General features: G+C 38.6%; 1 protein-coding gene across 4 annotated transcripts; it reads left to right on the forward strand.

Annotated features, from left to right (window-relative positions):
- The first annotated feature begins 218 nt into the window (after positions 1-218).
- Positions 219-23,441, forward strand: larp4b (La ribonucleoprotein 4B). Of its 4 annotated transcripts, none has more exons than XM_073864081.1 (17): positions 219-655; positions 3,040-3,177; positions 8,066-8,213; positions 10,128-10,281; positions 10,445-10,528; positions 10,837-10,973; positions 11,057-11,160; positions 14,330-14,440; positions 14,548-14,601; positions 14,688-14,894; positions 15,001-15,107; positions 17,279-17,524; positions 17,631-17,679; positions 17,816-17,998; positions 18,741-18,874; positions 18,979-19,073; positions 21,273-23,441. In XM_073864081.1, exons 2-17 carry the CDS (start codon positions 3,091-3,093, stop codon positions 21,503-21,505), a joined length of 2,133 nt encoding a protein of 710 aa, XP_073720182.1. In that variant the 5' UTR covers positions 219-655; positions 3,040-3,090; the 3' UTR covers positions 21,506-23,441. The 4 variants fall into 4 exon arrangements, with proteins under 4 accessions (XP_073720182.1, XP_073720183.1, XP_073720181.1 ...); XM_073864082.1 differs by having other exon boundaries at positions 17,634-17,679; XM_073864080.1 differs by lacking the exons at positions 219-655; positions 3,040-3,177 and adding an exon at positions 3,426-7,887 and having other exon boundaries at positions 17,634-17,679.
- The last annotated feature ends 465 nt before the right edge of the window (positions 23,442-23,906 follow it).

The following is a 23,906-nucleotide window of genomic DNA, read 5'->3' on the forward strand; positions in this document are numbered from 1 at the left end:
ACTGAATAGTTAATTTACACGAATGTAATAATACATATTCACAAATTTGCTTACATTTTTTTTTACTACATTTAAGTGCATACCATATGCATATATGATTTGGCGCCCCCTAAGGGTAGACGCGCTTGAATCCCATTCAAAACCGAACAGAAGCTCCAGCCGTTGAGTTATTGAAAGGGCCGCAGTGGAGAGTGGGCGGGCTAGTCCATAAAGCGGCTCTAGGCGGGAGTTCGTGGTGCGGTTTGGCCGAGAGAGTGAAGCTGAACTCCGGACACAAATACACGGGGAGTGGCTCCGGTCCAGCGCGGCGCCGTTCTTTATCATATCTGTTTAGCTAACACCTACAGTCATAAGTTACTCTTATATCTCACACTGTGATTCAAAGCGATTTGAAGAATAACACACGTTCGCTCTCGTGCTGTTACCATCTCGACAACAAACGTTAGCCAGTTACTCAAACACCACCAAACAGACGTTTAAAGTTCGTTATCAGGACGGATATCGGGGAGCTGGTCGTAATTAGACGTTGTAGGGCGGTTTGTCGTGGTTTAAAAGTTTCCTGCGCAGATTTCAAGATTTGTTTTTTTAAGTTTCGTGCGTTGAAGTCAAACGTTTGGGCCCACAACAATCTCCCGTGCGCGGAGAGCAGATACAGGTGAGTGAACGATGGTGTTGCTAATTTCTTCCCTGTTTACTTTTCTTCATAGGTTTAAGCTGTCATTTTATCCACAAACGAACGGTTGAAGCGTTTAACTTATTTGTCGTTTAAAGTTAGCAAGTCGTGCTAGCACAGTTCAGGCTAGCTTTCTTCCCATTATTGCCAGTTATTAGCACCTAAGCTAACACACAGTCTTTCTGTTTCATGCACTGTCAGACTAATATTTACCACCTTCTGCTAAGTAGTTTAAGTTGTGGATGTAATTTTTTGTTTCTAATTTCTCACTTGAGCAATGAGTTAACTTCATAGTTTTGTAGACTTTGGTTTAGCTAGCAGCTGACTGTTGTGTTGGGGATTTGGCCTTTCGTGTCCTTTGACACATATGGATCGAATGAAATCTTCTTCTTTTCACCTGTTTACATTTTTATGTAACTGTTAGTTTGCTTATGATCTGTGCATGTCGTTTGGTTCCAGGCCATACATTTTTGCCATTCAAGATCGTTTGTACTGCTGTAATGTTTATGTACACCTAATGTAAACACCCCCCTTGTGTTGAGATGTAAAAGGGATACCTGAGTCAGCTGTTACACGACAGAAATTAATTTGTAATAGTAAGATGATTTCTTTAGTTAGTTCTTGTAGTCATGGGACATTATTAATCCAAATTGGTACAATAATGTTTTTGTTATTCAGCATATGGGACTCTGGGATTTGTATAGCTGTTTTACCCTAAATATGATTACTAAATATTTCCTCCTGTGGTTTGGATAAAGCTATATACTACTTTACTTTTTAAAATTCTTAGTAACATACATGTGCTAGTTCTATGTAGAGTTAGACAGAGGAATCTATACAAGTAGTTAAATAATAGATTTATCATGAATGCAATCTTGTTCTGCCCTAAAGACAACAACCAGCCTGGAATGTGTGCTATTTGAAATGAATTGTATTTAATAGACCTCCTTTTTAGCATGCTCAGTGTTGTAGGTTTTGATGATGTCGGCTCATTCAGTGATGCTTTACACAGTCATGATGTTGACCAGTCAGCTTTACTGTACAGTTTAAATGTAACATTGGATGAGGGGCATGTTTTGCTTGTCAGTTGATTTAAATAAAAACTATGTAAGTATATAACTATTATTTAATTTATATTACACCACAGGGCTGTTAAATCCTTTATTCTGATTGGTTGAGAAATGTTCCATTATTTTTCAATAAATGCACACTAAACCTGCCAAATGTCTTAAAATAACCCCCAAAGCGAACTAGCGAAGTCTTAAGGGCGATTTATAGTCGTGCGTAGATTCTACGCCGTAGCTACCAGTGGCCTGTGCGCGTGTTTGCACGTCGACGCGGACGACGACGCAAAAGTATATATGAAAACCGACGCGGAACCTACACCGTAGGACCTACACACGACTATAACGAGCCCTTTAGTCAATGTCTAACAGTGGTATAAGCAGAATAATTGCCTCCGGTCCTTTGAATTATGTAAGGAATAATTGACGACGGGCTGCTAAATTATAAGAAAATAATGCACACCCATGGTGGTAATGTGGTACAACGCGAAGCGGATGCTGTTAGTGTTTACAGAAAAATAATCAACACCTATGGAACATTTCTTAATCAATCCAGAATAAAGCATTCATCAGACCCATGGAATAATTGAAAATAATGCACCCCGCGGTGTAACTGCACTCTGCTTCACGCCATGTCCCATTACCACCTTGGGTGTGCATTATTTTCGAATAATTCAACAGCCCATCATCAATTATTTAGTAGAGCATTTTGTTCATTATGCAAAGATCATGATTTCGATCCCAGGAACACATACTGATAAAATGTATACATTGAATGCACTGTAAATCACTTTGGATAAAGACCTGCCAAATGCATAAAAATACATAAATCTTTTTTCTCATTGGAATAGCATTATACATTAACTGCATTATATATAACTATGGGGCGGTTTCACGGACAGGGATTAAACTAGTCCTAGACTAAAATAAATGTAAGAGCTGTCCAAACTGAAAACAACTTGCACTGGCATATCTTAAAATACATCAGTGCCCTTTGTTTTGCCTTAAAATGCATACAAGTAATGTTTTTAGTAAGGCACGTTTGTTAGAACTTGTTATATTTTCTAATTAAACTATGGCCTAGTCCTGGCTTAAACCAATCCCTGTCCGGGAAACCACCCCTACATGTTTTACAGATTTAGCATAATTTGCATGATGCTGTTATTATACCAGTTTCAACATTCTTTGTTAATGACACTATAAAAATACAGAACGCAGTAAAATGTTGAATTTTTGCATGGGACACCTCGAGAGTTAATGCTGTCATCCAAGATTAATCTGCTTATTTGTCATCACTCACAGTTCTTGGCGGTCTGAAGAGCTCTGCGTACGGAGCTAGAACCTGGACAGCTCATGACTTCAGACCAGGAAGGAAAAACTATCGTGGAGCCACAGGTGCAACAGTCACAGGAAGCGAAGGAGAAAGAGATCCAACTTTTGGTAAAGTATACATCACGTAGTACTAGTTTATCTTACTAAATGTATTGCGTATCAGGGGACTTATATGGGACTTAAAACCTACTAACAGAACAGCTGAGACGCCCCTCCCAGCTTTGGGAGTTGAGAAAATGCATTTGTGTGAACCACCCTTGTGTTTTGGTACAGCATCCATTAATGCACCAATCATTGGAGAGACCTCGCATTTGAGTGACAGGCCCATGTGAGTCACTTGTATAAATTTAAATGTGCTATTTTGGGGTCTGAGGAGGGGGCTAAGCAGGCATAGCATGCGCCTGTGTCTCTCTTTCCCTCTCCGAAGAGTTTGTGAGAGGAGCTACTCAAGTTTTTGTACGGTTGATTACGAAGACTTTTCTCCTGTCACAAGTTTAAAATATGGGGTGTTGTTTCAGCAAAGAGCTGAATCCTAACTTGGTCAGCGAGAGAACGAGTCTTCTTCAAGCCACGATTCCTAACGGGTCCACATTAAAAGTCGGTGCGAGGTCTGTTGCCGATCTGACCGAAGAGAAGCCTTCTCAAAATGGTAATGTGAACGCTGCTATGGATGTCAGTTGTGACGTTTCCAGGACAAACTTGTCAGCAAGTCTCAACGTCATTAAAGAGGGGCGAAGCAGCGTACAGGAAGGTACAGCATTTTGGGATGCACCTGCCAATGACCCACCCATCAACGAGTCTATGGTCCAAAAAGTGAATGCAGATGAATTGGGGAAAGATATTGGCAATGGCAAAATTAGGGAAATGGAAACACTTGACATTGTGAAACAAAGAATAGCCGAAACTGCCATAACGAGGGCGAAATGGTTTTGTGAAGGTCAACAGTCTCATTTTCAAGATTTAACTGAGAGCGAGAGGGGAGAAAATCAGTCATGCATTTTAAAGGATCAAGACTTGGGCATCTCTGTCAATGTAAAAGAGGAACAAGTAATCATGCCGGGAGATATGGACAGTGAACAATCAAAACATGCGTCCACTTCAAATCAAGTCACCTCTGTGCTCAGTAAATGCTCTGGGAGACCAGCAAAGCCGTATGACTCAGCGGAGGGAAATTCTGAGCTGGTGTTTACCAACCGTGGCTTTAAAAAAGAACAGAGTTTCTACAGCATTTGCTTGATCGATTTGGAGGATCTCGGGAGTGAGTGTGGGCATCAGTCTGTGACAGAGGCTGACGCAAACAGGTACGCAAGTACACCAGCTGTCTCTGAAAAGGCTTTGTTTGATAATTCATTACTCCCAGAGGACCACAGAATATCAGATTCAGGCCATTTGTGTGAAATTACAGCAACACAACAAACAGTAAAAGGCCCCACGGAGAGAAGCATAGCAGAGTGTTCTACAAGTCTACCAAATGAAGAAAATGCCCTCCCAGATCATCCTAAAATATCTCCTGACCAGGAAAATAAAAGGCCTTTATCTGAAAATGTTTCCAGTCCTTGTAAAGATACAGAAAACAACACGTGTGCAATTGAAAACATTTGCGAAGGGCACGGCCATGAGGAAGAAAATCATGTTGCCTGTGTTTCCTATACTTTAGAGGACTGCATTGATCATCCCTCTCTAAATTTGCTGGATCAAAATGGACAGGTGTCTATCATGAAGTCAAGTCCAGATGCCACATGGTCACAGGGGACTTTTGGTGACCTACTTAAAAACCAGCACGATCCTTACGGTATCTCTGGTTACAGGGGAACAGATTTGGAGCATGCCAATGAACTGAATATGGACTACAAAGATTTGGATGGATGCCAGTTGAGACCACCTCAGCAAGACTTCAGTGATCCTTCGGATGATATTGCAAAGTTTGAAGTTGAATCTGAGAAAAAACACAGTTTAAGTAAAAGTGTTGATTGTAGAGAATCCATTCATGTAAATGTTGAGAAAACACAGATTTGTGTTTTACATGATGCTGATGATTCAATTTCTTCACTTAGTGACAGAACAGATGGTATATTGGGCTTTAATGCAACCATCGTGGAATCTGATCACTGTACTTCCAAAAATTCCCAGACTGAGGAAGCTACCAAGAACCCACCTCTGGATATATTACACGCTGCTTCTGCATCAAAATCTCAAGCTGGCGAACATTATAAGCAATGTTGTAAACCTCCCCTGGTTACAGATACATCAGACAGCTTGGATGAGGCCATGTTAAATCCTTGCCAGTGTGGTATATTACCAATTGAAGGGAAGACAGCCGAGTCTGATATCTTCAAGGTCGGTGAAGCATGGGAATATTCCAGGAATCCGTCTCATGCAGATATAGAAGAAATTCAAACAGGTGCACGCTTTGCAGGAAATGTTGAAGAAGAGAAGATAGGATTGACTTCAAACACAGACGTCTACACTTGCAATCATTTTCCCAGTGACCAGACAAAGATTGTGTCAGAATCTTGTGACTTTCCAAATAAGGAACAAAATGTAGAACCAAATGTAAATTTCGCAAGTGGTGAACCATGTGCAAGCGGCATGCCTACGGATGCTTCCGTGGACACCTCGAACGTCGAACTGGAGGTCACTGGTAAATGTGATGAAAACGGTGCAAAAAGTGATCAAAATATAACCGTTTCTTCTATTGTGGATGTTTTTTCCATCAACAGTTTGTCTACGACTGATTCAGACTGTTGTGTAGAGAGAGATCTTTCTCAAAGCAATGCCACCCAGGTTGAAGAACCATGCAATAGCATCTATAAAAATGTAAATTTCGCAAGTGGTGAACCATGTGCAAGCGGCATGCCTACGGATGCCTCTGTGGACACTTCGAACGTCGAACTGAAGGTCACTGGTATATGTGATGAAAACGGTGCAGACGGTGATCAAAATATAACCGTTTCTTCTATTGTTGATGTTTTTTCCATCAACAGTTTGCCTACAACTGATTTTGACTGTCTTGTGGAGGAAGATCTTTCTCAAAGCAATGCCACCCAGGTTGAAGAACCATGCAATAGCATCTATAATAATGTAAATTTCACAAGTGGTGAACCATGTGCAAGCGGCATGCCTACGGATGCTTCTGTGGACACCTCGAACGTCGAACTGGAGGTCATTGGTATATGTGATGAAAACGGTGCAGACGGTGATCAAAATATAACCGTTTCTTCTATTGTTGATGTTTTTTCCATCAACAGTTTGTCTATGACTGATTCTGACTGTTGTGTAGAGAGAGATCTTTCTCAAAGCAATGCCACCCAGGTTGAAGAACCATGCAATAGCATCTATAATAATGTAAATTTCGCAAGTGGTGAACCATGTGCAAGCGGCATGCCTACGGATGCTTCTGTAGACACCTCGAACATCGAACTGGAGGTCACTGGTATATGTGATGAAAACGGTGCAGACGGTGATCAAAATATAACCGCTTCTTCTATTATTGATGTTGTTTCCATCAACAGTTTGCCTAAGACAAATTCTGAGTGTCGTGTGGAGAAATATCTTTCTCAAAGCAATGCCACCCAGGTTGAAAAACCGTGCAGTAGCATCTATAATAATGGAAATCCAGAAAGTGTGGCATTGAGTTATTTAATACAGGTGGGAACTGAATTGCCTACAGCAGCACAGGACCAAGTCATGGACAATGAAATAGGAGAGACCTGTTTACAGCATAAATCACACATTGCTGGGGATTGCTTCAGTGAGGATGAACAGAAGGGACTGAATGAGGTTTGTTTTTGTGCAGAGGATGGCAAAACTAAAGGAGAAATATCAGAAACGCAGGGACTTGTACCAACTTCTGAGATGCCTAGTTGCATAGATGATGTTGTATCCTACAATGACCGTTTAAAGTCTGTGTGTTTTGCTGAGAGTGCTATACAAACAACGCTTGCTGTACAAGCATTTGATTTCATGAAAAATGATTGCCAGGACCCTGCTTCAGGGCAGCCTGCCAATGACACGCAAAGATCTTCAATTACACACAGTCAGGAGCACAGAGACCTTCGAGACACGTGCGTGATCGGCTCTGAAATGGGAGGAGATGTTATTGACTCCAGCGTTCCTATCGTGAGTACTGCAAACCTGTCACTTGAAACTAGAGAGGAGCAGTCATGTGCCATACAAGGCCTTGAAAGCAATTATGCATCCGTTGAGAGCTCTCCACCAATCGTGTCTCGTGGTGCCCAACTTGTAACATGTGAATCTTCTGCTTGCAATCTTGGACCTCTTGACTTTGAGCAGTCTGATTTGAAAACTATTGTTGATATGAATGAGGTGGTTAATTTTGGAAATAACACAATCCCGTTACCTGTTGAACCCGACCAAGTTGACATTCATGCCACAACACCATCTTACGAGATACATTTGCTTAATAATGGTCAATTCACAGTCCCTGTGCAGGTGGAAAAGCCTCAGGACTTGATCTGCACGGACGAATTGGAGGGTGAGCAAGGCATGTTGAACATGGTGACTAACCTTCTTGGGAAATCAGAATTGAGCGATGATATGGATTGTACTCGCTGCCTTCCAGCATGGACTGAAGATCCACATGCCCTGTTTTCTGATAACCGCATAGAGTCATGTGCTTTGGTGTCAGCATGGGCTCAGGCTGTTTGTGGGACGAACATTCAACAGGATTGTGAATCTGACTCTGCTGAATCTGAGGATTTCCCGACTTCAATGCCGTTTATAGCACCCTACCCTTATAACCTTTTAGTAAATGATGGATCTTGTGTTTGGGACTGGCATAATACTTACAGTGAACTTGTGAGTAGACTCATCAGTTTGTTTGGACTGGTGGTGTGAGGTCACCGTATATCTGAATATGAATGATGTGGTGTGTGTGGTTCATCCATGTCTACGGTTGATATAGCATTCTAAATTAAACTGATAGTATGGCTAATATAAACCACACAAACAGGTAACATGTTTTCTTATGTTTAAGGAATCTTCCAAGATTTCCGACCTCAATCCCAATGCGAAGGCATGGGCCAATTACATGCCTAAACCACAGGCCTCTGCTCCAACCTGCACGGATTCTCAGCAGTCATGGGTAGAAGCCGCCGATGACCCATCAGACAGCATCTCAGGAGGTAAACCAACATTAAACTACCTAATGGTTCACCAAAAAATTACAGGGGTTATTATTCACTAGCTGTCATGTTGCAAGTCTGCGTGAGTTTCTTTTTTGCATGAAACTTGCTTGATGTTTTTGTCTGATAAATTGCTATTTTTTTCTTCCTGAGAATTTGAAGCTTAAAGTAATAGTTCACCCCAAAATTAAAATTCTGTCAGTTACCTCATCTGATTCTAAACCTGTATGAGTTTCTTTATTCTGTTGAACACAAAAGATGATATTTTGAGTAATGCTAAGCACACACTTGACAATAACAACTGACTTTCATAGGAAAAAAACATAATATGGAAGTCAATATACCTCATACAGGTTTCGATTAAGATGAGGGTGAGTAAATGATTACACAATTTTCATTGTTGGATAAACTACCCCTTTAAGAACGGATGGAAAGTGACAGAAAAAAGCTTAAAGCTCCCGTTCTGTCTGTGATTTTGAAGCTTTGATTGTGTTTATAGTGGATAATATGACATGTGTTCATGTTTCACGCGTAAAAAACGCGGTATTTTTCACGCAATTTACTTATCTGTGTAGCGCTGTTTTCACTGTCTTCAAAACAGGCTGATGTCTTCCTTGTTATGTGAAGTCCCTCCTTCAGAAATACGTAACAAGTTCTGATTGTGTAGTTTGTTTTTAGTGTGCTGTGATTCGATAGCAGCTTAGCTTAGCAGAGCCGTTTGAGCCAAAGCTGGTGACTGACATATTCATGTGGGCGGAGTTTAGTCAACAAACTGTTTTACTGACGTCATTAAAGCAGGAAATAGACGGCTGTAGTCCAAACCGGCTGTTCGTTGTAGGCTTTTAAAGAGGAATTCTGTTGAAGAAAATATATCGCCTGGCAGTGAACTTTGAGCTTTATCATTTTACAGGTATTATTTATTCTATTATAGCAACATTACCCACTAACTAGGGTTTAAAAAATGGTATTAGGAAGAACGTGACCTTTAATATGACTTTTGTGCTATGTTTTAAAGGATTACTCCACTTTCTTAAAAAAAATCCTGATAATTTAGTATCATGTCTTTCTTTGTTCTTTGTTTAGTCGAGAAGAAATAATTTTTTTTTTTTTGAGGAAAACATTTAATGATTTTTCTCAATTTAATAGACTTTATTGGACCTCAACAGTTTACATGCAGTTTAAAATTGCAGTTCTAACGCATTTCCAAACGATCCCAAACGAGGCATAAGGGTTTAGCAAAACGATTGTCATTATCTGCAAGAAAAAAAAATGTACGCTTAAACCACAACTTTTCGTCTTGCACTAGCCATGTGATTCGCCAGCGCGTAATGCGCAAGCACGTCGAAAGGTCACGCATGACGTATGCAAACTACTGCCCCAGTGTTTACAAGTGTGGAAAAGAGGACCGATCCATCGTTGTTGTACGTGGAATTATACAATTTAATGTCTTTGTGTACGTTTATTATTTAAAGTGGTCAGCAGATGTGAGTTTCACACATGTGACAAGTGACCTTTCTACGCGTCACGCGGCTCTGGTGCAAAATGAGTTGTCGTTTAAAAGTGAATTTTATTTATTTTTTTGCCAATAATGACACTGGTTTTGTTTGATAAGACCCTTATGCCTCATTTTAAACTGTAAGCTGTTGAGTTCCAATAAAGTCTATTAAATTGAGAAAATATCCTGGAATGTTTTCCTCAAAAAACGTAATTTTTTGAGGATGGATAAACTATCAATTAATATGAGGTAACCCAAATTAAATTATAAAGAATAGTTCGACCAAATATCAAAATACTCTTACTCATATGCCTGCCCAGATTATATGACTTCTTTTCATTAATTGAACCCAAGTTTGGGAGAATTCCATGAATGTGTATAATATTATTTATGTTAAAGTCAATTTTTGTTTGTTCTAGGTTATAATAACAGTGAAGACAAAGGGAACTGGAATGAGGAACAGCAGGTATCTACCTCTGTAGAGCTGCCATTTGCAGCGCAGCCAGAATCTGTGTACATGGGAAGCTCAGCCAGTGAGAAGGGCATTGTGTCAAACCAGAACACAACTATGAAAGGAATAGCTGTCTTGTTCGCTATAGTTTCCTGTCGTCAGTCTACTCATATTACAGTTGTATACATTTTACCTCGCGTATTATAGCGAAAGACACCAGAATTAATAACCAAGTACTATTGCATTCCTAACTACTTACTTATTTGATTTATTATTCTTTTGTGTAGGAATAGATGACTCTGACTCCTCCAGACAGCTCGAGGACCTTCGAGAACAACTGAAGGCAACACTGGAGTTCTGCCTGTCTAGGTAATTTCTACCATTGTCACTGATAACATTGAGTTTTATGATTTGCAGCTGGTCTTGACAGAGGCATTAGCCTTGAATTCAAGGTTTTTTGGTTTGTTTTCAAAGACTTGACCTTTGCAGGATAATGTAGTCCAGCCATTGTACCTTAAATGATGTGACTTTCAGGCTTCCAAGTACTAATATGTCATTTGGATGTTACAGAAGTTTACAATCATTCAGTCTGGAATCAGACTTCTTAATCCTATTTGCTTGTCCTGGTGTCTTTAAAGCAAATGATTATGTTTCTGAAAAGCTTTGCTCTTTTCCAGGGAGAATCTAGCAAATGATATGTACCTCATCTCACAAATGGACAGTGACCAGTATGTGCCAATAGTGACCTTAGCAAACCTCGATCAAATCAAGAAACTCACCACTGATGTGGATCTCATTGCAGACATCTTAAAAGGTGAGTCTTGGTGAAAAATGCGGACTTCCGACAGTGTCAACTTTATGGCATTTTGTACTGACAATCCGTCGTTGACTCTACAGCGTTGCCCCTCGTCCAAGTTGACAAATGTGGAGAGAAAGTACGGCCCAATCAGAACCGGTGTATCGTAATTCTCAGAGAAGTTCCTGAGGCCACTCCTGTGGAGGTATGTAACATGTCATAACATCATCTATGTGTTTTCTTTATTCATTAAATGTAACGCATAAATTCTCAGTAGATCATACTGGATGAAATTATCAGCCAAATGCAAATAATCTTACAAACCCATGACTTTTATGTTACTAATGTAATACTCTACAAGATGCTGTTAACTCTTTCTCCGCCAGATAACTCGTCAATTAAAGGACAAGTTCATTATTTTACACTTAAAGCCCTGTTTTCGGATTGTTTTTGGTGAAGTGGAGCGGTTTTGTGTGAAGTTTGGACATATGATGCTGGCCCGAGAGTTTTTAGTTTCTGTTGTATCTCCCCCCACCTCTACAATGGCTGCATAGGTGCACTGGAACAATCCTTCCTAAAATGCATTAAACTTTCGTTTACAAAGACGTGAAACTCGCCGAGTGGTCAGGGGTGTTCGCTGATATGCTGACACAAAAATCTCTGCAAAAGATGCTTTCCAACCGGTGTTTTACCATTCGTTGTCAACTTGTGGACCTATTTTTCCAAACACCTCACACCCGTACATTCTTCCATTGAGAGCTTGAATAATAGGGTGATTCTCACGAAAACTTGGTTTTAAAAATGTCAAGCATGAAAATGTAAAAATTGCTTAAATTTACTTTTTTTCCCACCAGACATTGAAAAACAAAGTCTGGAGTAAATGGGAACATTAATTTAAAAACTTTTACTTATCATTTAACACTTTTTGTAACATAATTTAAAAAGTTAGTCCTAAAAAATCTCATTACCGCAACGGTCAGAAAACATCAACACTGACATATTTTCAAAATGACATGACAAACCTGAAAGAATATAATTTGGAGATTCTGCACATGCATTTAAAATCAAAGTATTATGCTTCTATTAATTAAATTAACATTTAATAAGCATCTGTTGCGGTAATGATAATCAAAATGTCGTGTAAGCATTCTGACAAGACAATATTTCAAATTAACTGTAAAAAATGATCTTACCTGGTAGCCATCTTGAAGTAACTGGTCCATGTGCTTGGTCACTCAAAATCAACCTTTATTAAAATTCTGTATGTGTGCTTAAATTGTTCTCAAAAAATGTTGCGGAGGATGAGAACATCAGGCATGGACACACAATTTTTCTTCATTATTATTATACATGAATATTCGGTAAATATTTTTTCTGTCATCTAAAGTAGTCTAGCAAAACATCCATTTATTTTTTTTCTTAATATTTTTGTGCTAATTTGATTAAATTACAACATAACGCATGTTCAAACACAGCCGGACACATTGCGGTAATGAGAATTTCAGCAGAAAATGAGATAAAATTTACAATTATAAATTCTTATGTTGAAATCACACATTGTGCAAGGTAGAACACAGTATTGTGTTAATTCTGATGCTTTTTAATGTTACTATATTACACATTTTAAAGCTAAAATCATTAGTGCCGTGGTGTTTCAATGGTTTCGTGAGAATCACCCAATAAACACTCCAACCCAGTTGGTGGCGATAATCCACCTTTGGCCATTGCAAGAATACAAACCATTACATTTCCGTTCCCAGCACGGAGTAATACTGTACCTCACAGCACATCTAATACAAGTCAATGGAGTTGGTCAAAAACTATGAAAAAACCTGTTGGAAAGCATCTTTTGCAGCGATTTTTGTGTGAGCATATCAGTGAACACCCCTGACCACTTAGTGAGTTTCACGTCTTTGTAAACGAAAGTTTAATGCATTTTAGGAAGGATTGTTTCAGTGCACCTATGCAGCCATTGTAGAGGTAGTGGGTGATACAACATAAACCGAAAATTCTGGGGCCAGCATCATATGTCCAAATTTCAGTGAAAACCGTTCTATTTCATCATAAACAATCTGAAAACAGGGCTTTAAGTGTAAAATACCGAACTTGTCCTTTAAGAGAAAACGCTTCCCTGCCAATATCCACCAGGTGGCACTCTTAGGTGCGGTTCACATATCGCGTCTTTTGCGCACTGCAGGTCTTTTGACATAAACCAACCACTGATCTATATAAATGACTGGATTGCGCATGATGTCACAACTGTGAAGCCACTGCGCCGCCATGTTGGTATACCCAACGTTCCATTAAGTCAATGGACGCGATCAGATTTTAATGATAAAACATCACTTTACTAGTCTTCGTTTTTATATCTGAAGTTACCCTGTACATTATGACAACACAAACGTCCTAAGCATGTACATAGTTATTTACTGAAAGTTGTAAATTTTAGTTTTTAATCAGTTATTATACATTCATCTTCATTACAGTATCAGATCAGCAGACAGACCGCAGCATATTTAGTATTAATGACAAACGTGCTCATTATGAAATCTAAATAAATGATCGTACTTTGTACCGTATGTGCATGCAATAATTTGCTGGTTTTATGTTATCTAAACTTACAAGTTACCTAAACTTATTTAGAGAAATAACGCTGACCGTGTAGCTGAATGTCAAAAAAAACCTTTTTATTTATACCCGTGTCATTCACAGAATGCAGCAGACACACTCACCTTAAAGTTTTTTTATAAATCCATTTTCCTGCCCGATTAAAGCATAAACATTGCAAATAACACCAGAATTAACAGTTAATTTACGTACACAAATAATCTTGCGTGACTGATACGCTGTAAAGCGGGTGAATTTAAAACATGATTTTGAATGGAAGTCAATGACGCTCTCTGCCGGTTGGGTATACCATGATGGCGGCTCGAACTCTGCGCTGGCTTCACCTCACGCTGTTACGTTAAGCGTTCTATGCGCAATCCAGTCATTTATATAGATCAGTGAAACCAACCAACATTCGCGTTTTAGGGGCGAAATGTTATCCCCAACTTATGAAACACTGAAGCATCTACTGATCCAAAAATAGTAAAAACTCTGTGTATGTTTTGATCATCGTTCTATATCTGATCTCTAACAAAAGTCCTTTAAAAAAAAATGCAATTATCTAAGTTTTTTGCTCACATGTTTTTATTTTTAAAGAACCTACCCATATTTGACAGGTAATAAAAGTGATCAAATTAAGAAAATGGAGAACATTTTCTGGCAATGGCTGGCAACTTTTTTTTTAAAAGCGCTTGTTGGGAAATAGTTAAAGTTCATGACTCTGTTGGTTATAAGTGATGTTTGTCTGGCTTCCATTTTTTTTACAGGAAGTTGAAGCACTCTTTAAGAGTGATAACTTACCCAAATTCATCAATTGTGAGTTTGCCTACAACGACAACTGGTTTATCACCTTTGAATCCGAGGCAGATGCTCAGCTGGTAAACATCTCATTTGTTTCTTTCGATTCGACCATCTCCGCTTTTAGCCTCAGGATTTTAATAAGTTCCACTTGCTGTTGCTAAACTTAATCATGCTTTGCTTTTAGGCATATCAGTATCTGAGAGAAGATGTGAAAACTTTCCAAGGAAAGCCGATTAAGGTAGTGTGAACATCAGTAAAGGACTTTTATAATTGTTTTTAATACATTGCATCAAGTGATAACTTTATGCTTTGCATTCATTCTAGGCTAGAATAAAGGCCAAGGCCATTGCCGTCAATACCTTTATCCCAAAGAACGGTTATCGGCCAGTGGACGTGTCCTCTAATGTCCAACAACGCTACACCCCCTACTACGTCCCACCAGTGTATGGAGCACAACAACAATTTCCTCTATATCGGCTGGTTACGCCGCAGGGCTGGTCAGCTACCCAAAACTATTTGGACCATACACTGGTAAGTGCCATATTTTAAAACATGCAATGTTATGGGTACTGCTGAGAAATGTGTCTATGAGGTGTTTGAGTATAATTTCTTTAACTGTTCCCATGTCCATCAACAGGTTACCCCATTTCCCAGCCCTGCGTTTATTAATGGCTTTGCTGGAACACCGACTTTTAAATCGGCCACTTCTCCACTAACTGTCAGACCGTATGCACCTCGAAACAGGTACTTTTTTCATGTCCTACAGTAAAAACATCTGTTAAAGATATTTATGTAGCTTTTTCAGCAGACGTTTCAGTATTTTTCTAATAAAACAGTTTTTACTGTATTTACAAGCTGTGTAAAGCTTGTACTGCAAACAAGGTGCATTTTTTTTTTGTTCTGATAACTCCACATTCAGAGGTTGTTGGATTCGCACTTGACTTTTCTTGTTGTGTTTACAATGTATCCTGGATGACAAATAACATCTTTCTTACCTGTCAATGAACAATTGCACTAAAACAACCTGTAGCTGTGTCGTCTGCCTGATGACCGCACCACTGTGATGCACATCACACACTATGATGGTATAAGTACAAAGTTTGTATACAGGTGTAATAATACTAACGGCTGCAATAACAGTTGGTATGTTTAGCCGCTTTTAGTTGTTTTTCATAAGATTTTATGTTCTCAAACGGCATGTTTCCGTTAGATGGGTAGGTTTGAGCGTGGCCATTTACTTAGCAAATTCATTTTGGGTGATGATTTTGTTGTGAAACCAAGTGTTACTGTGGGTTTACACCAAACGCGAAGCATGCAATCGCATCGCGTTGCTCGCTCTAGATTACTCGTGGGATTTAACTTTGTGTCATGCGAATTTTTAGCTCGAGTTGAATATCTTCAACTTGGGCGAAGACGTGTTTGAGGCGAATAGCGCGTGTTTTCACGGCAAATGCGCCGTCCATATCGCGTTATTCGCATCACCCCACGCGAGGACGTGTCTGATCGCGTCTTTGCATTGACTGTATGTAATCTACTCGCGCAAATTGTTGAACTCGCATCTGGTGTAAACCCACAGTTAGGTCTTCAATCTGGAAACATTTCGGAGTTAACATGCTATTTGCAAAAGAGGCAAAATTGATACCAGCATTGACCCACTTGCTCGAAGGTGAGATGAGGCAAGAGTCCCTTTTTTGGCCACAGTTGTCAAAAGCATATCTATTTGGCACTATGCATTCAGTGAGGCTAGAAACATCATAAACATGATAATGGTCAAGGTAAGCTTAAATGATTTTTTAAAATGGTAACTTTCCAGGGTGGTTTTACAGACAGGGTTTAGATTAAAATGATTGCAACCTTTGTAAATTTTTCTGTGAACTATCCCTTTAAGCCCTGTCTGGAAAACTGTCCATTATGTTTAAGATAGTACTTTGTTTTTCCTGCATTTTATGGGAGTTATTATTGCAAATGTTTTTTATTTATTTATATTAATTTGAGCAGTGGTCTCCAACTTTTTGTAAGCAAGGGCTACCACAATGGATAAAACAAAATAAAATCTGTAAAAAGGGCTACTTTTTTAAATGGTCTACTAAAAACTTTTTGTTTTGCTTGTTGATTTTATTTTATTTTACTTGTTGATGTGTTTTATCATTGTTTAAAATGTTTAACATGCATAAAAGAAGCCAAGCTAGTATAAAAAACATATAAATATTAAAATTGAGGCTATTAATGAAATGTGCTTTGGCGGGCACTACTGATTTAGAGTATCGTTATTTACTGATTTTAACATTTTACAGACTGTAATCTGTTGTTTCACTTAATGTTTGTTAAGAAACCGATGGCTGTTTGATCCTCATTTGTTTTATTAATTTTAAAATTTATTTTATTTTTTTGAAGTTCTGTAGACAGTATGTGCACTGCAAAAAATTATTATTATTTTTGTCTTGTTTTCAGTAAAAATATCTAAAAATTCTTAATTTAAGATGCTTTATCTTGATGAGCCCAAAGAAAACGACCCAAGAAAATAAGTCTAGTTTTTAAACCAAAAATATCAAATTTAAGTGATTTTGTGCATCAAACAAGCAAAAAAATCTGCCAATGGGGCAAGCAAAAAATCTTGAAAAATTTTCTTAAAATGCTAAATTCAAGAAAAATGTGCTTACCGCATTGGCAGATTTTTTTGCTTGTTTTATGCACAAAATCACTTAAATTTATATTTTTACTGAAAACAAGACATAAATACTAATTTTTTTTCTTGAAAATCAATTTTTGCAGTGTAGGCCCAAACACCGCTCCACCACTGGTAGTTGATCCATTACAAATGCGGTAGTAATAACTGCCGATGTCACCACCCTAGTGCCCAACATCCAGCAACACCGAGTCAAAACTGTCTATAACCTCCCCTTTCATCCGGACAGGAACCACAACAAAACACAAATTCGACTGACATCAGAACGTGGAACCACACTGCTGGAGAACCCTGCTGCTTTCACTACCTTTCATACGGAGAGGGTCCCCAACGGGACACGCCCTCCACAGGCACATCACTTGGGTAGCCGGCCTCGATTACCAAGCGGTCCTGGCTATCCTCGACGGGACCAGGTGGGAAGTGGCCGGATGGAGGTGAACGGGGCAGATTATTCTCTAAATGCTGGACGTGGAAGGTAACGCTGCACTAGCTGTTACATACAGACTCGATCCAAATCCATAAATCAATAAAGGTGTTTGCTCCTTATTGCTTAAACTTGATTGCCTGTGTTTCTGTTAAAGAAGAGGCGGCTATGGGTACAGAAAAAGACGGGATGACAGCAAGTTCCCAGTATGTTATTTGACATTATTTCTGCTGACTGTTTGGACAAGTGTTTTGCTAAGTCTTAAGCTATGCAAAAATGTAAGCTATCATTCAAAAACGTATAGAAAGCATATTTACATGTTTTTATATTTGTGTTCGACAGAGAGCAGCCACGCAGTCGCCCCCTTCCGTTCAGGAGCGCGCTCCCTCCCCCAGTTTTGAGCTGGGACTGTCCAGCTTTCCTCCTCTGCCTGGAGCCGCTGGAAATCTAAAGCCCGAAGTAAAAACTGAAAACAGCCTTGAGAACCGACTGTCTGACATCGTCACGGGAGCAGTGAAAGATAAGGTTAACTTTTATCAGTCTTTTGTGTTATATCGCTGTTATATTTATAGTAAGTACTTGTATAACAAGGACACACAGGTGTTACTTGATACCAAATCTTTTAATATTTTGTTTAATAAATAGAGAAGAGATTTAGCCTAATACTATTGGATAACAGATCCTTTGGTCTTTTTGATTATTAGCAAACCTTGCTGTCAGGCTTAAAGGGACACTTCACTTTTTTTGAAGGTTGGCTCATTTTCCGGCTCCCCTGGAGTTAAACGTTTGATTTTTGCCGTTTTGGAGTCCATTCAGCTGATCTCCGGGTCTGGCACTGCCCGAAAATAGCCCCCTGCCATTGAAAGATACTAAGGGGGCTATTTTCGGCTGCTGGTTAATATCAATGCGCATCGTTCAAGTTTTAAATAGGAAAAATATCCAAACTCTTTGGTTATTTTTAGCGCTATGCTAATGAGTTAATCAGATTCAATGGCTTATGCTAAGCTATGCTAAAAGTGGTACCACCAGGCCCGGAGATCGGCTGAATGGATTCCAAAAAGGTAAAAATCAAGTGTTTTAATCTAGGGGAGCTGGAAGATTTGCATATTTTCGAAAAAAGTGGAGTGTCCCTTTAATCATAGTTGGTCGTTGGGTTACTTGCGTATTTTTGTGTGTGTATGTGTGCGAGTTCCTGGTCCAGCTGTTATGTTTGTTCACGCTGTCCTTGCATTATGAGTTTGACAGAGGCGTCTTTGTCTCTCGATAGTCTCTAAATAAGGATGTGATCACCAGCCGTGTGATCTCTGGGACCTCCAAAGAATCCGTGCAGGCTGTTCCTGCTCCTCCCGCTGCTAAGATCTCAGTGGACCAGCAACACTCACCCGCTCCAGCTCCTACAATGTGGGTTCACTTTAATTATTTTCTGAATAAAGTAGCTAAAATAAGATGATACAAAAGTGCAAAATGTGACTCCTTTTTAAGGTGGACTGTTTGTGTTTTTACAGCCTGACACCTGTAGAACAACCTAAAGAGACACAGACGCCTGCAGAGAAATGCTCAGTTACACTCGCTGCTAAAACCGCACCACCGGGCAATCCAGTGACGGTGAGTTTTACGATACGTTTGCATGAAAACGATGCTTAAAAACCAAAAAATTCTTTATGCTTCTGAAAAGTTTTGCATAGAGATGACAACATTGTCAAATCTTGTTCTAACAAAATCTTGTTCACACATGGGCTGGGAATCTCACGATACGTATCGCAATATATGGGTTGCGATGCAATTTGTTGTGATACATTGTAATACGAGGTGGCATATTGGGATATTTCCTATTTTAGGAACATAATAGGATATTATTTTAGGAAAGCTGTTATTGAGAACACGCCACCATATGCAAACATTAGCAAAAAAAAAATGTGTGGCACGGCCCTTATGCTACTACTTCCTGTCACTGTTTAAGTTTAGATATAAAAAGAATGCTATAAGTGGTCTGGATGTAAACTCTGAACGAAACAAATGATATGAATCTTGTATGATTTTTATTTTAAAAATATCAATATTGTTGAGCCGATTGGTATAGTGGACCGTACTCCGACATATGGTGCAGACGCATTTCCGGCGACACGAGTTTGAATCCTGGTGTCATGAGCAATTTGGTCTCCCCTAGGACCACGATTTGTACCTAGCACTAATGCCTGGTCAAAAAATTTGTCATTGTGATATCTAGCAAGCTAGTAGGCTTTATGCCTAGCTGCACTGCTTCCTGGGCTTCGGCCGGCTTCTTGTTTCCTGTCTGCCATTATTGGACAAGCTGATTAATCCAGGTGTGTCTTGTTGTTGTTGTGACTACTGAGGTCAGGCACACCTGGATTAATCAGTTTGTCCAATAATGGCAGACAGGAAACAAGGAGCTGGCTAAAGTTCAGGAATTAGTGCAGCTGGGCATAAAGCCTATTACGTTGTACAAAATAGAAGCATACAATTTTTAAAAAATATATAAAAGTTAACAAAAATATAATAAATTAATATTCATGTTGCAGACACGTCAGTACTTTTGTGTCATCATCTGCTTTACAAAAACAATACTTTAATTTTGTAAATTATTAACATACCTTACGGAATGTATTATTTAATAGTAAAATTGAAGTAATCATGGCTTATAAATTATCATTTTAATGTGTGATTCAACTATGTAGTAATCATCATGTTTTGTATAAGTAATTTGTTAACTTTACACAGTAAAAAAGTGGAAAGGGTACAGTATATAATATCTAAATAATAAAATGACACAAGCAATGTGTAGATCTCCCACCTTTAGACTCATTTATATACTACTATATGAAACATATAATTTAAAAGACATCAATTGTAGTGTTAACAACGTTATAACTACATAAATCATAACGCGATTTTGTAAGAATTGTAATAAGGTGCTAAGAAAACTACCCATGAGAAGTTTTTTCAGCCAATGGAATCACGCGGGGGTCCTAAGGGGGCAGAATTGCCAGGGGGGACAGAATTGCTCACGACACTGGCTTGAGGTCCTTTGCAGATCCCATACTTCTCTCTCCACCCTATACTTTCCTGTCATCACTTAATAACTGTCTATCAAATAAAAGCAAAATGGCCTAAAAAATAAAACGTAAAAAATTATATATATCAATGTTGCATTTTATTTATTTATTTTATTTATTTTTATTGCCAAACAAAATATTATGATAATCGCATATTTGATACTGTTTTTTGTAGTTTACACAAAGATGATTTTTTATTTGTGTTTTCATTCCCAAAATGAATGTAAACATGTAAATAAATGTCCAAAACGCATAGTTTTTATTTTAAAATGATGATGTAACCACCTTAAAATCAAACTTCATTCTTTCTATATGTCAAATTTAATCACGGGATCAAAATGGTGGTACAAGCTAAACTATTAACTAGCTATGAATATGTTTAAAAATGTTTTATTGCAAAGTATGCAGAAATGTATACAAATTAATGAAATCACACTGGCACCTTACAAATGTGTATAACACAACAAGCTTGTTGTTGCCTTCTGTTGCATCAGAATTTGACAGCAGTGTAAAAATATCTGTGAATAAATACGCATGTCAAAATACCCTGGGCTTACAATGTTTATGCTGAACTTATTCGCAGTACTCTAATGAAATGACTCGACATGGTTATCCAGTGCTACATTTTTTTTAAATAGAGGATAAAACCATTAAATGTACAATAAGCAACATATTTTACAATGCAGAGACTATTTAAACTGATGGTTGTATTTGTTGCTTATGATTGACGGAACCCCGAAAGCCAAGCTATGCAGAGATCTGTCAGAGGATAAGAGAGGCACCCACGCAGCAGCCAACAGACCCCCGACCTCACGGCTCCACAGCCGATGACATCAAAACCCCAGATTCAGCAGAACACAAATCCAGAGAATCCGCGACCGCCAGAGAGACACTGAAATGTCAGCAGGCCGTCGGAGATCGAGGGACCGGGGGCACAACTTCCTTCCACCAATCCTGAGTGTTCGGCTCTGCTTCCGCGACTGAACGGGAACAAACTGTTTGTCAGGGCTGCTCATGTCCCTGCCAACTCACCATCTCTTTAGGAGTACACGCATCGACAGCTTGTCACTGGAATCAGGGCCTATAGACAAAAGCACTTGTGCGGAAGGGTTCTCTGAATCATTTTTGTTCGTCCTTAATCGTTTTGTTTCTCATTTACGTTTGTTTGTTTTCAAAGGAAATGGATTAGTGAACCAGCACCAGTTGGAGAGTAACTATTTAAATACGTTATGACGGAGCTCATGCTTTTTTTGTCGTTTAAATAGAGACGTTGGGAGGAAATACTGATTATTGAATATAGTGCTGATCCTGAAACACTTTTTTTCTTTTCTTTTTTTAACTGATATGTATATAATTTCGTTAACATGTTAAGTGTCTCGGTACCGCCGTCACCGTGTGCGTTCTCTACGTGGCGGTCCCAGCCATTACAAATGCATGAGTGAGACTTTCGTGTATAAATCCGTTTCGTGTTTTTATGTTTGGATGTTCCAGCACTGGAGTGATGTTTTTGAGCTCTGAATTTTTTTTTTTACATGCTAATCCTTTATCAGTTGTACTGATGTGATATTGTAACAGGTGTTTGTATACCTGTTTTTGTGTGCATGCTTTTTTATGTTTTTCATTTTTTTCTTCTTTCTTTTCTTTTTAATCCTTTTAATAGCACACATTATAATTTCTCTACTCGCCATTGTTTGAGGAAAATCCACTCCGATGCCTCGGCATTCAATTCCGGAAGATCTTTACACAGCAAAGTCCTCAGGTTGTGAGGGTGAAATGTCTTCATGTGCCTAGTCTGCTGTGATCTGAACTGATTATAGATGGCTATATTTGCTTCTTAGCTTTGTTTGTTTCGTTTGTTATCCTGGTGTGGTGCTACGGTTCGTCACTTGGTTAATTCGGTGCTTTATCTAAGTAGAAGGAGGGAAAGACACCAACATCCACCAATGTCTATCCTGTGATCTTCACCGATTCGCTTTCATATCACCACATAAATATATAAAGCTTGGAATCGTGTACATTTATATAGTGACGTATACGTAAGAGCAAAAGATCTGAGCCTTCAGCACACATAGACCAGAGCTGTTTCGTGGGGTTTTTCCATTTATGCATACTTTGTTTCAGTGTACATCTCACACTTGACGTGCCCTCGTTCATGCATATTCTGTTTGTTGGTTATTAGTTCAGTTAATTGGTTTGCATTAACGTTTGTGTCTCGGTCCGAGCAAGATGGACAGTTATTTTGATGTCTTCCTGCAGCGTGGAGCACGTGCAGAATGCTTTGAGATGTTCGTCATGGTCTATTGTTTATATTCTCTTGTATCTACCCTGTGACTCATTTTTGTTTTCCTCTCTTAAACAAAAAAACTTCTTTTCTTTTTTGTTTTGACTCTCCGAATGCAATTAATCACTTTTCCATCAATAAATGAAGCATACTGTGGTTCAAATAATAAAGGTTTCATTACACAAACCTTTAAGATGTTGAAAAAAATGTAAACAACAAGAAACATCACATATAAGTTGACAGTGTTTAAAAAAACTTGAATTTTATTTAAACTTGAAAAAAATGTCTCTGCCTTAACTTTTTAGATGACAGTTTGGAGTTTTTCTTTCGATTCCAAAAGTGTACAAAACGGGACGATGTAGTGGAGGCATCACAGCGCCTTGGTCACTGCGTTTGTGTAGCACAATACTTTTGGGGTTGAGATGGGATTATCGTTTTGTTTCGTTCACCTCTGTGTAAATGCTTGTAGTCTAAACTGTAGTACATGTATACACTAGTATGTGTGTGCTTTTTCTGTACAGATGTAAATAATTGGAAAATGTTAAAAGGTACCCTAAAATTGGTTATGAGAAAATGTATGGAAAAAAATAATAAATGTTAATGAAAAATCGGACGTCAAGAGGGGGTGTTATTTATTTTTTTCCAAAATAATTTTTCCTAATCCACAAATTTGACCACAAGGTGGCATCACAAAAGCATCAATCTTGCATAGAGTTGCTCATAAAAGACAATGGTCTGTATCACCATAGGATTACAAAGATCTCCAGGCTTTTCTTCGTCATTGGTTTTGATTGTATTCAGTATATTTAACAGACAGACGGACTGAACTGAATAGTTGAGGATATGGTTTGCTTACATGATATCAGAAAGGATGTATATGAACTGACTACTGATTAAAATACCCATATGATGCATTTTTCTAATTCAATAAAATTTTTGGGATTATAAGTATTTGATATGTCCCACACTCTGCTTTAATGACAGCATGCACGCCGACTCCAGCTCTGTAAAACCTAAAGTTATCCCAGAATGATTTATTCATGGCCAACAAACATACTAGTGTCGTACATGTCACATA

The sequence above is a fragment of the Misgurnus anguillicaudatus genome, chromosome 25 (genome assembly GCF_027580225.2).
Source record: "Misgurnus anguillicaudatus chromosome 25, ASM2758022v2, whole genome shotgun sequence".
Lineage (NCBI taxonomy): Eukaryota > Metazoa > Chordata > Actinopteri > Cypriniformes > Cobitidae > Misgurnus > Misgurnus anguillicaudatus.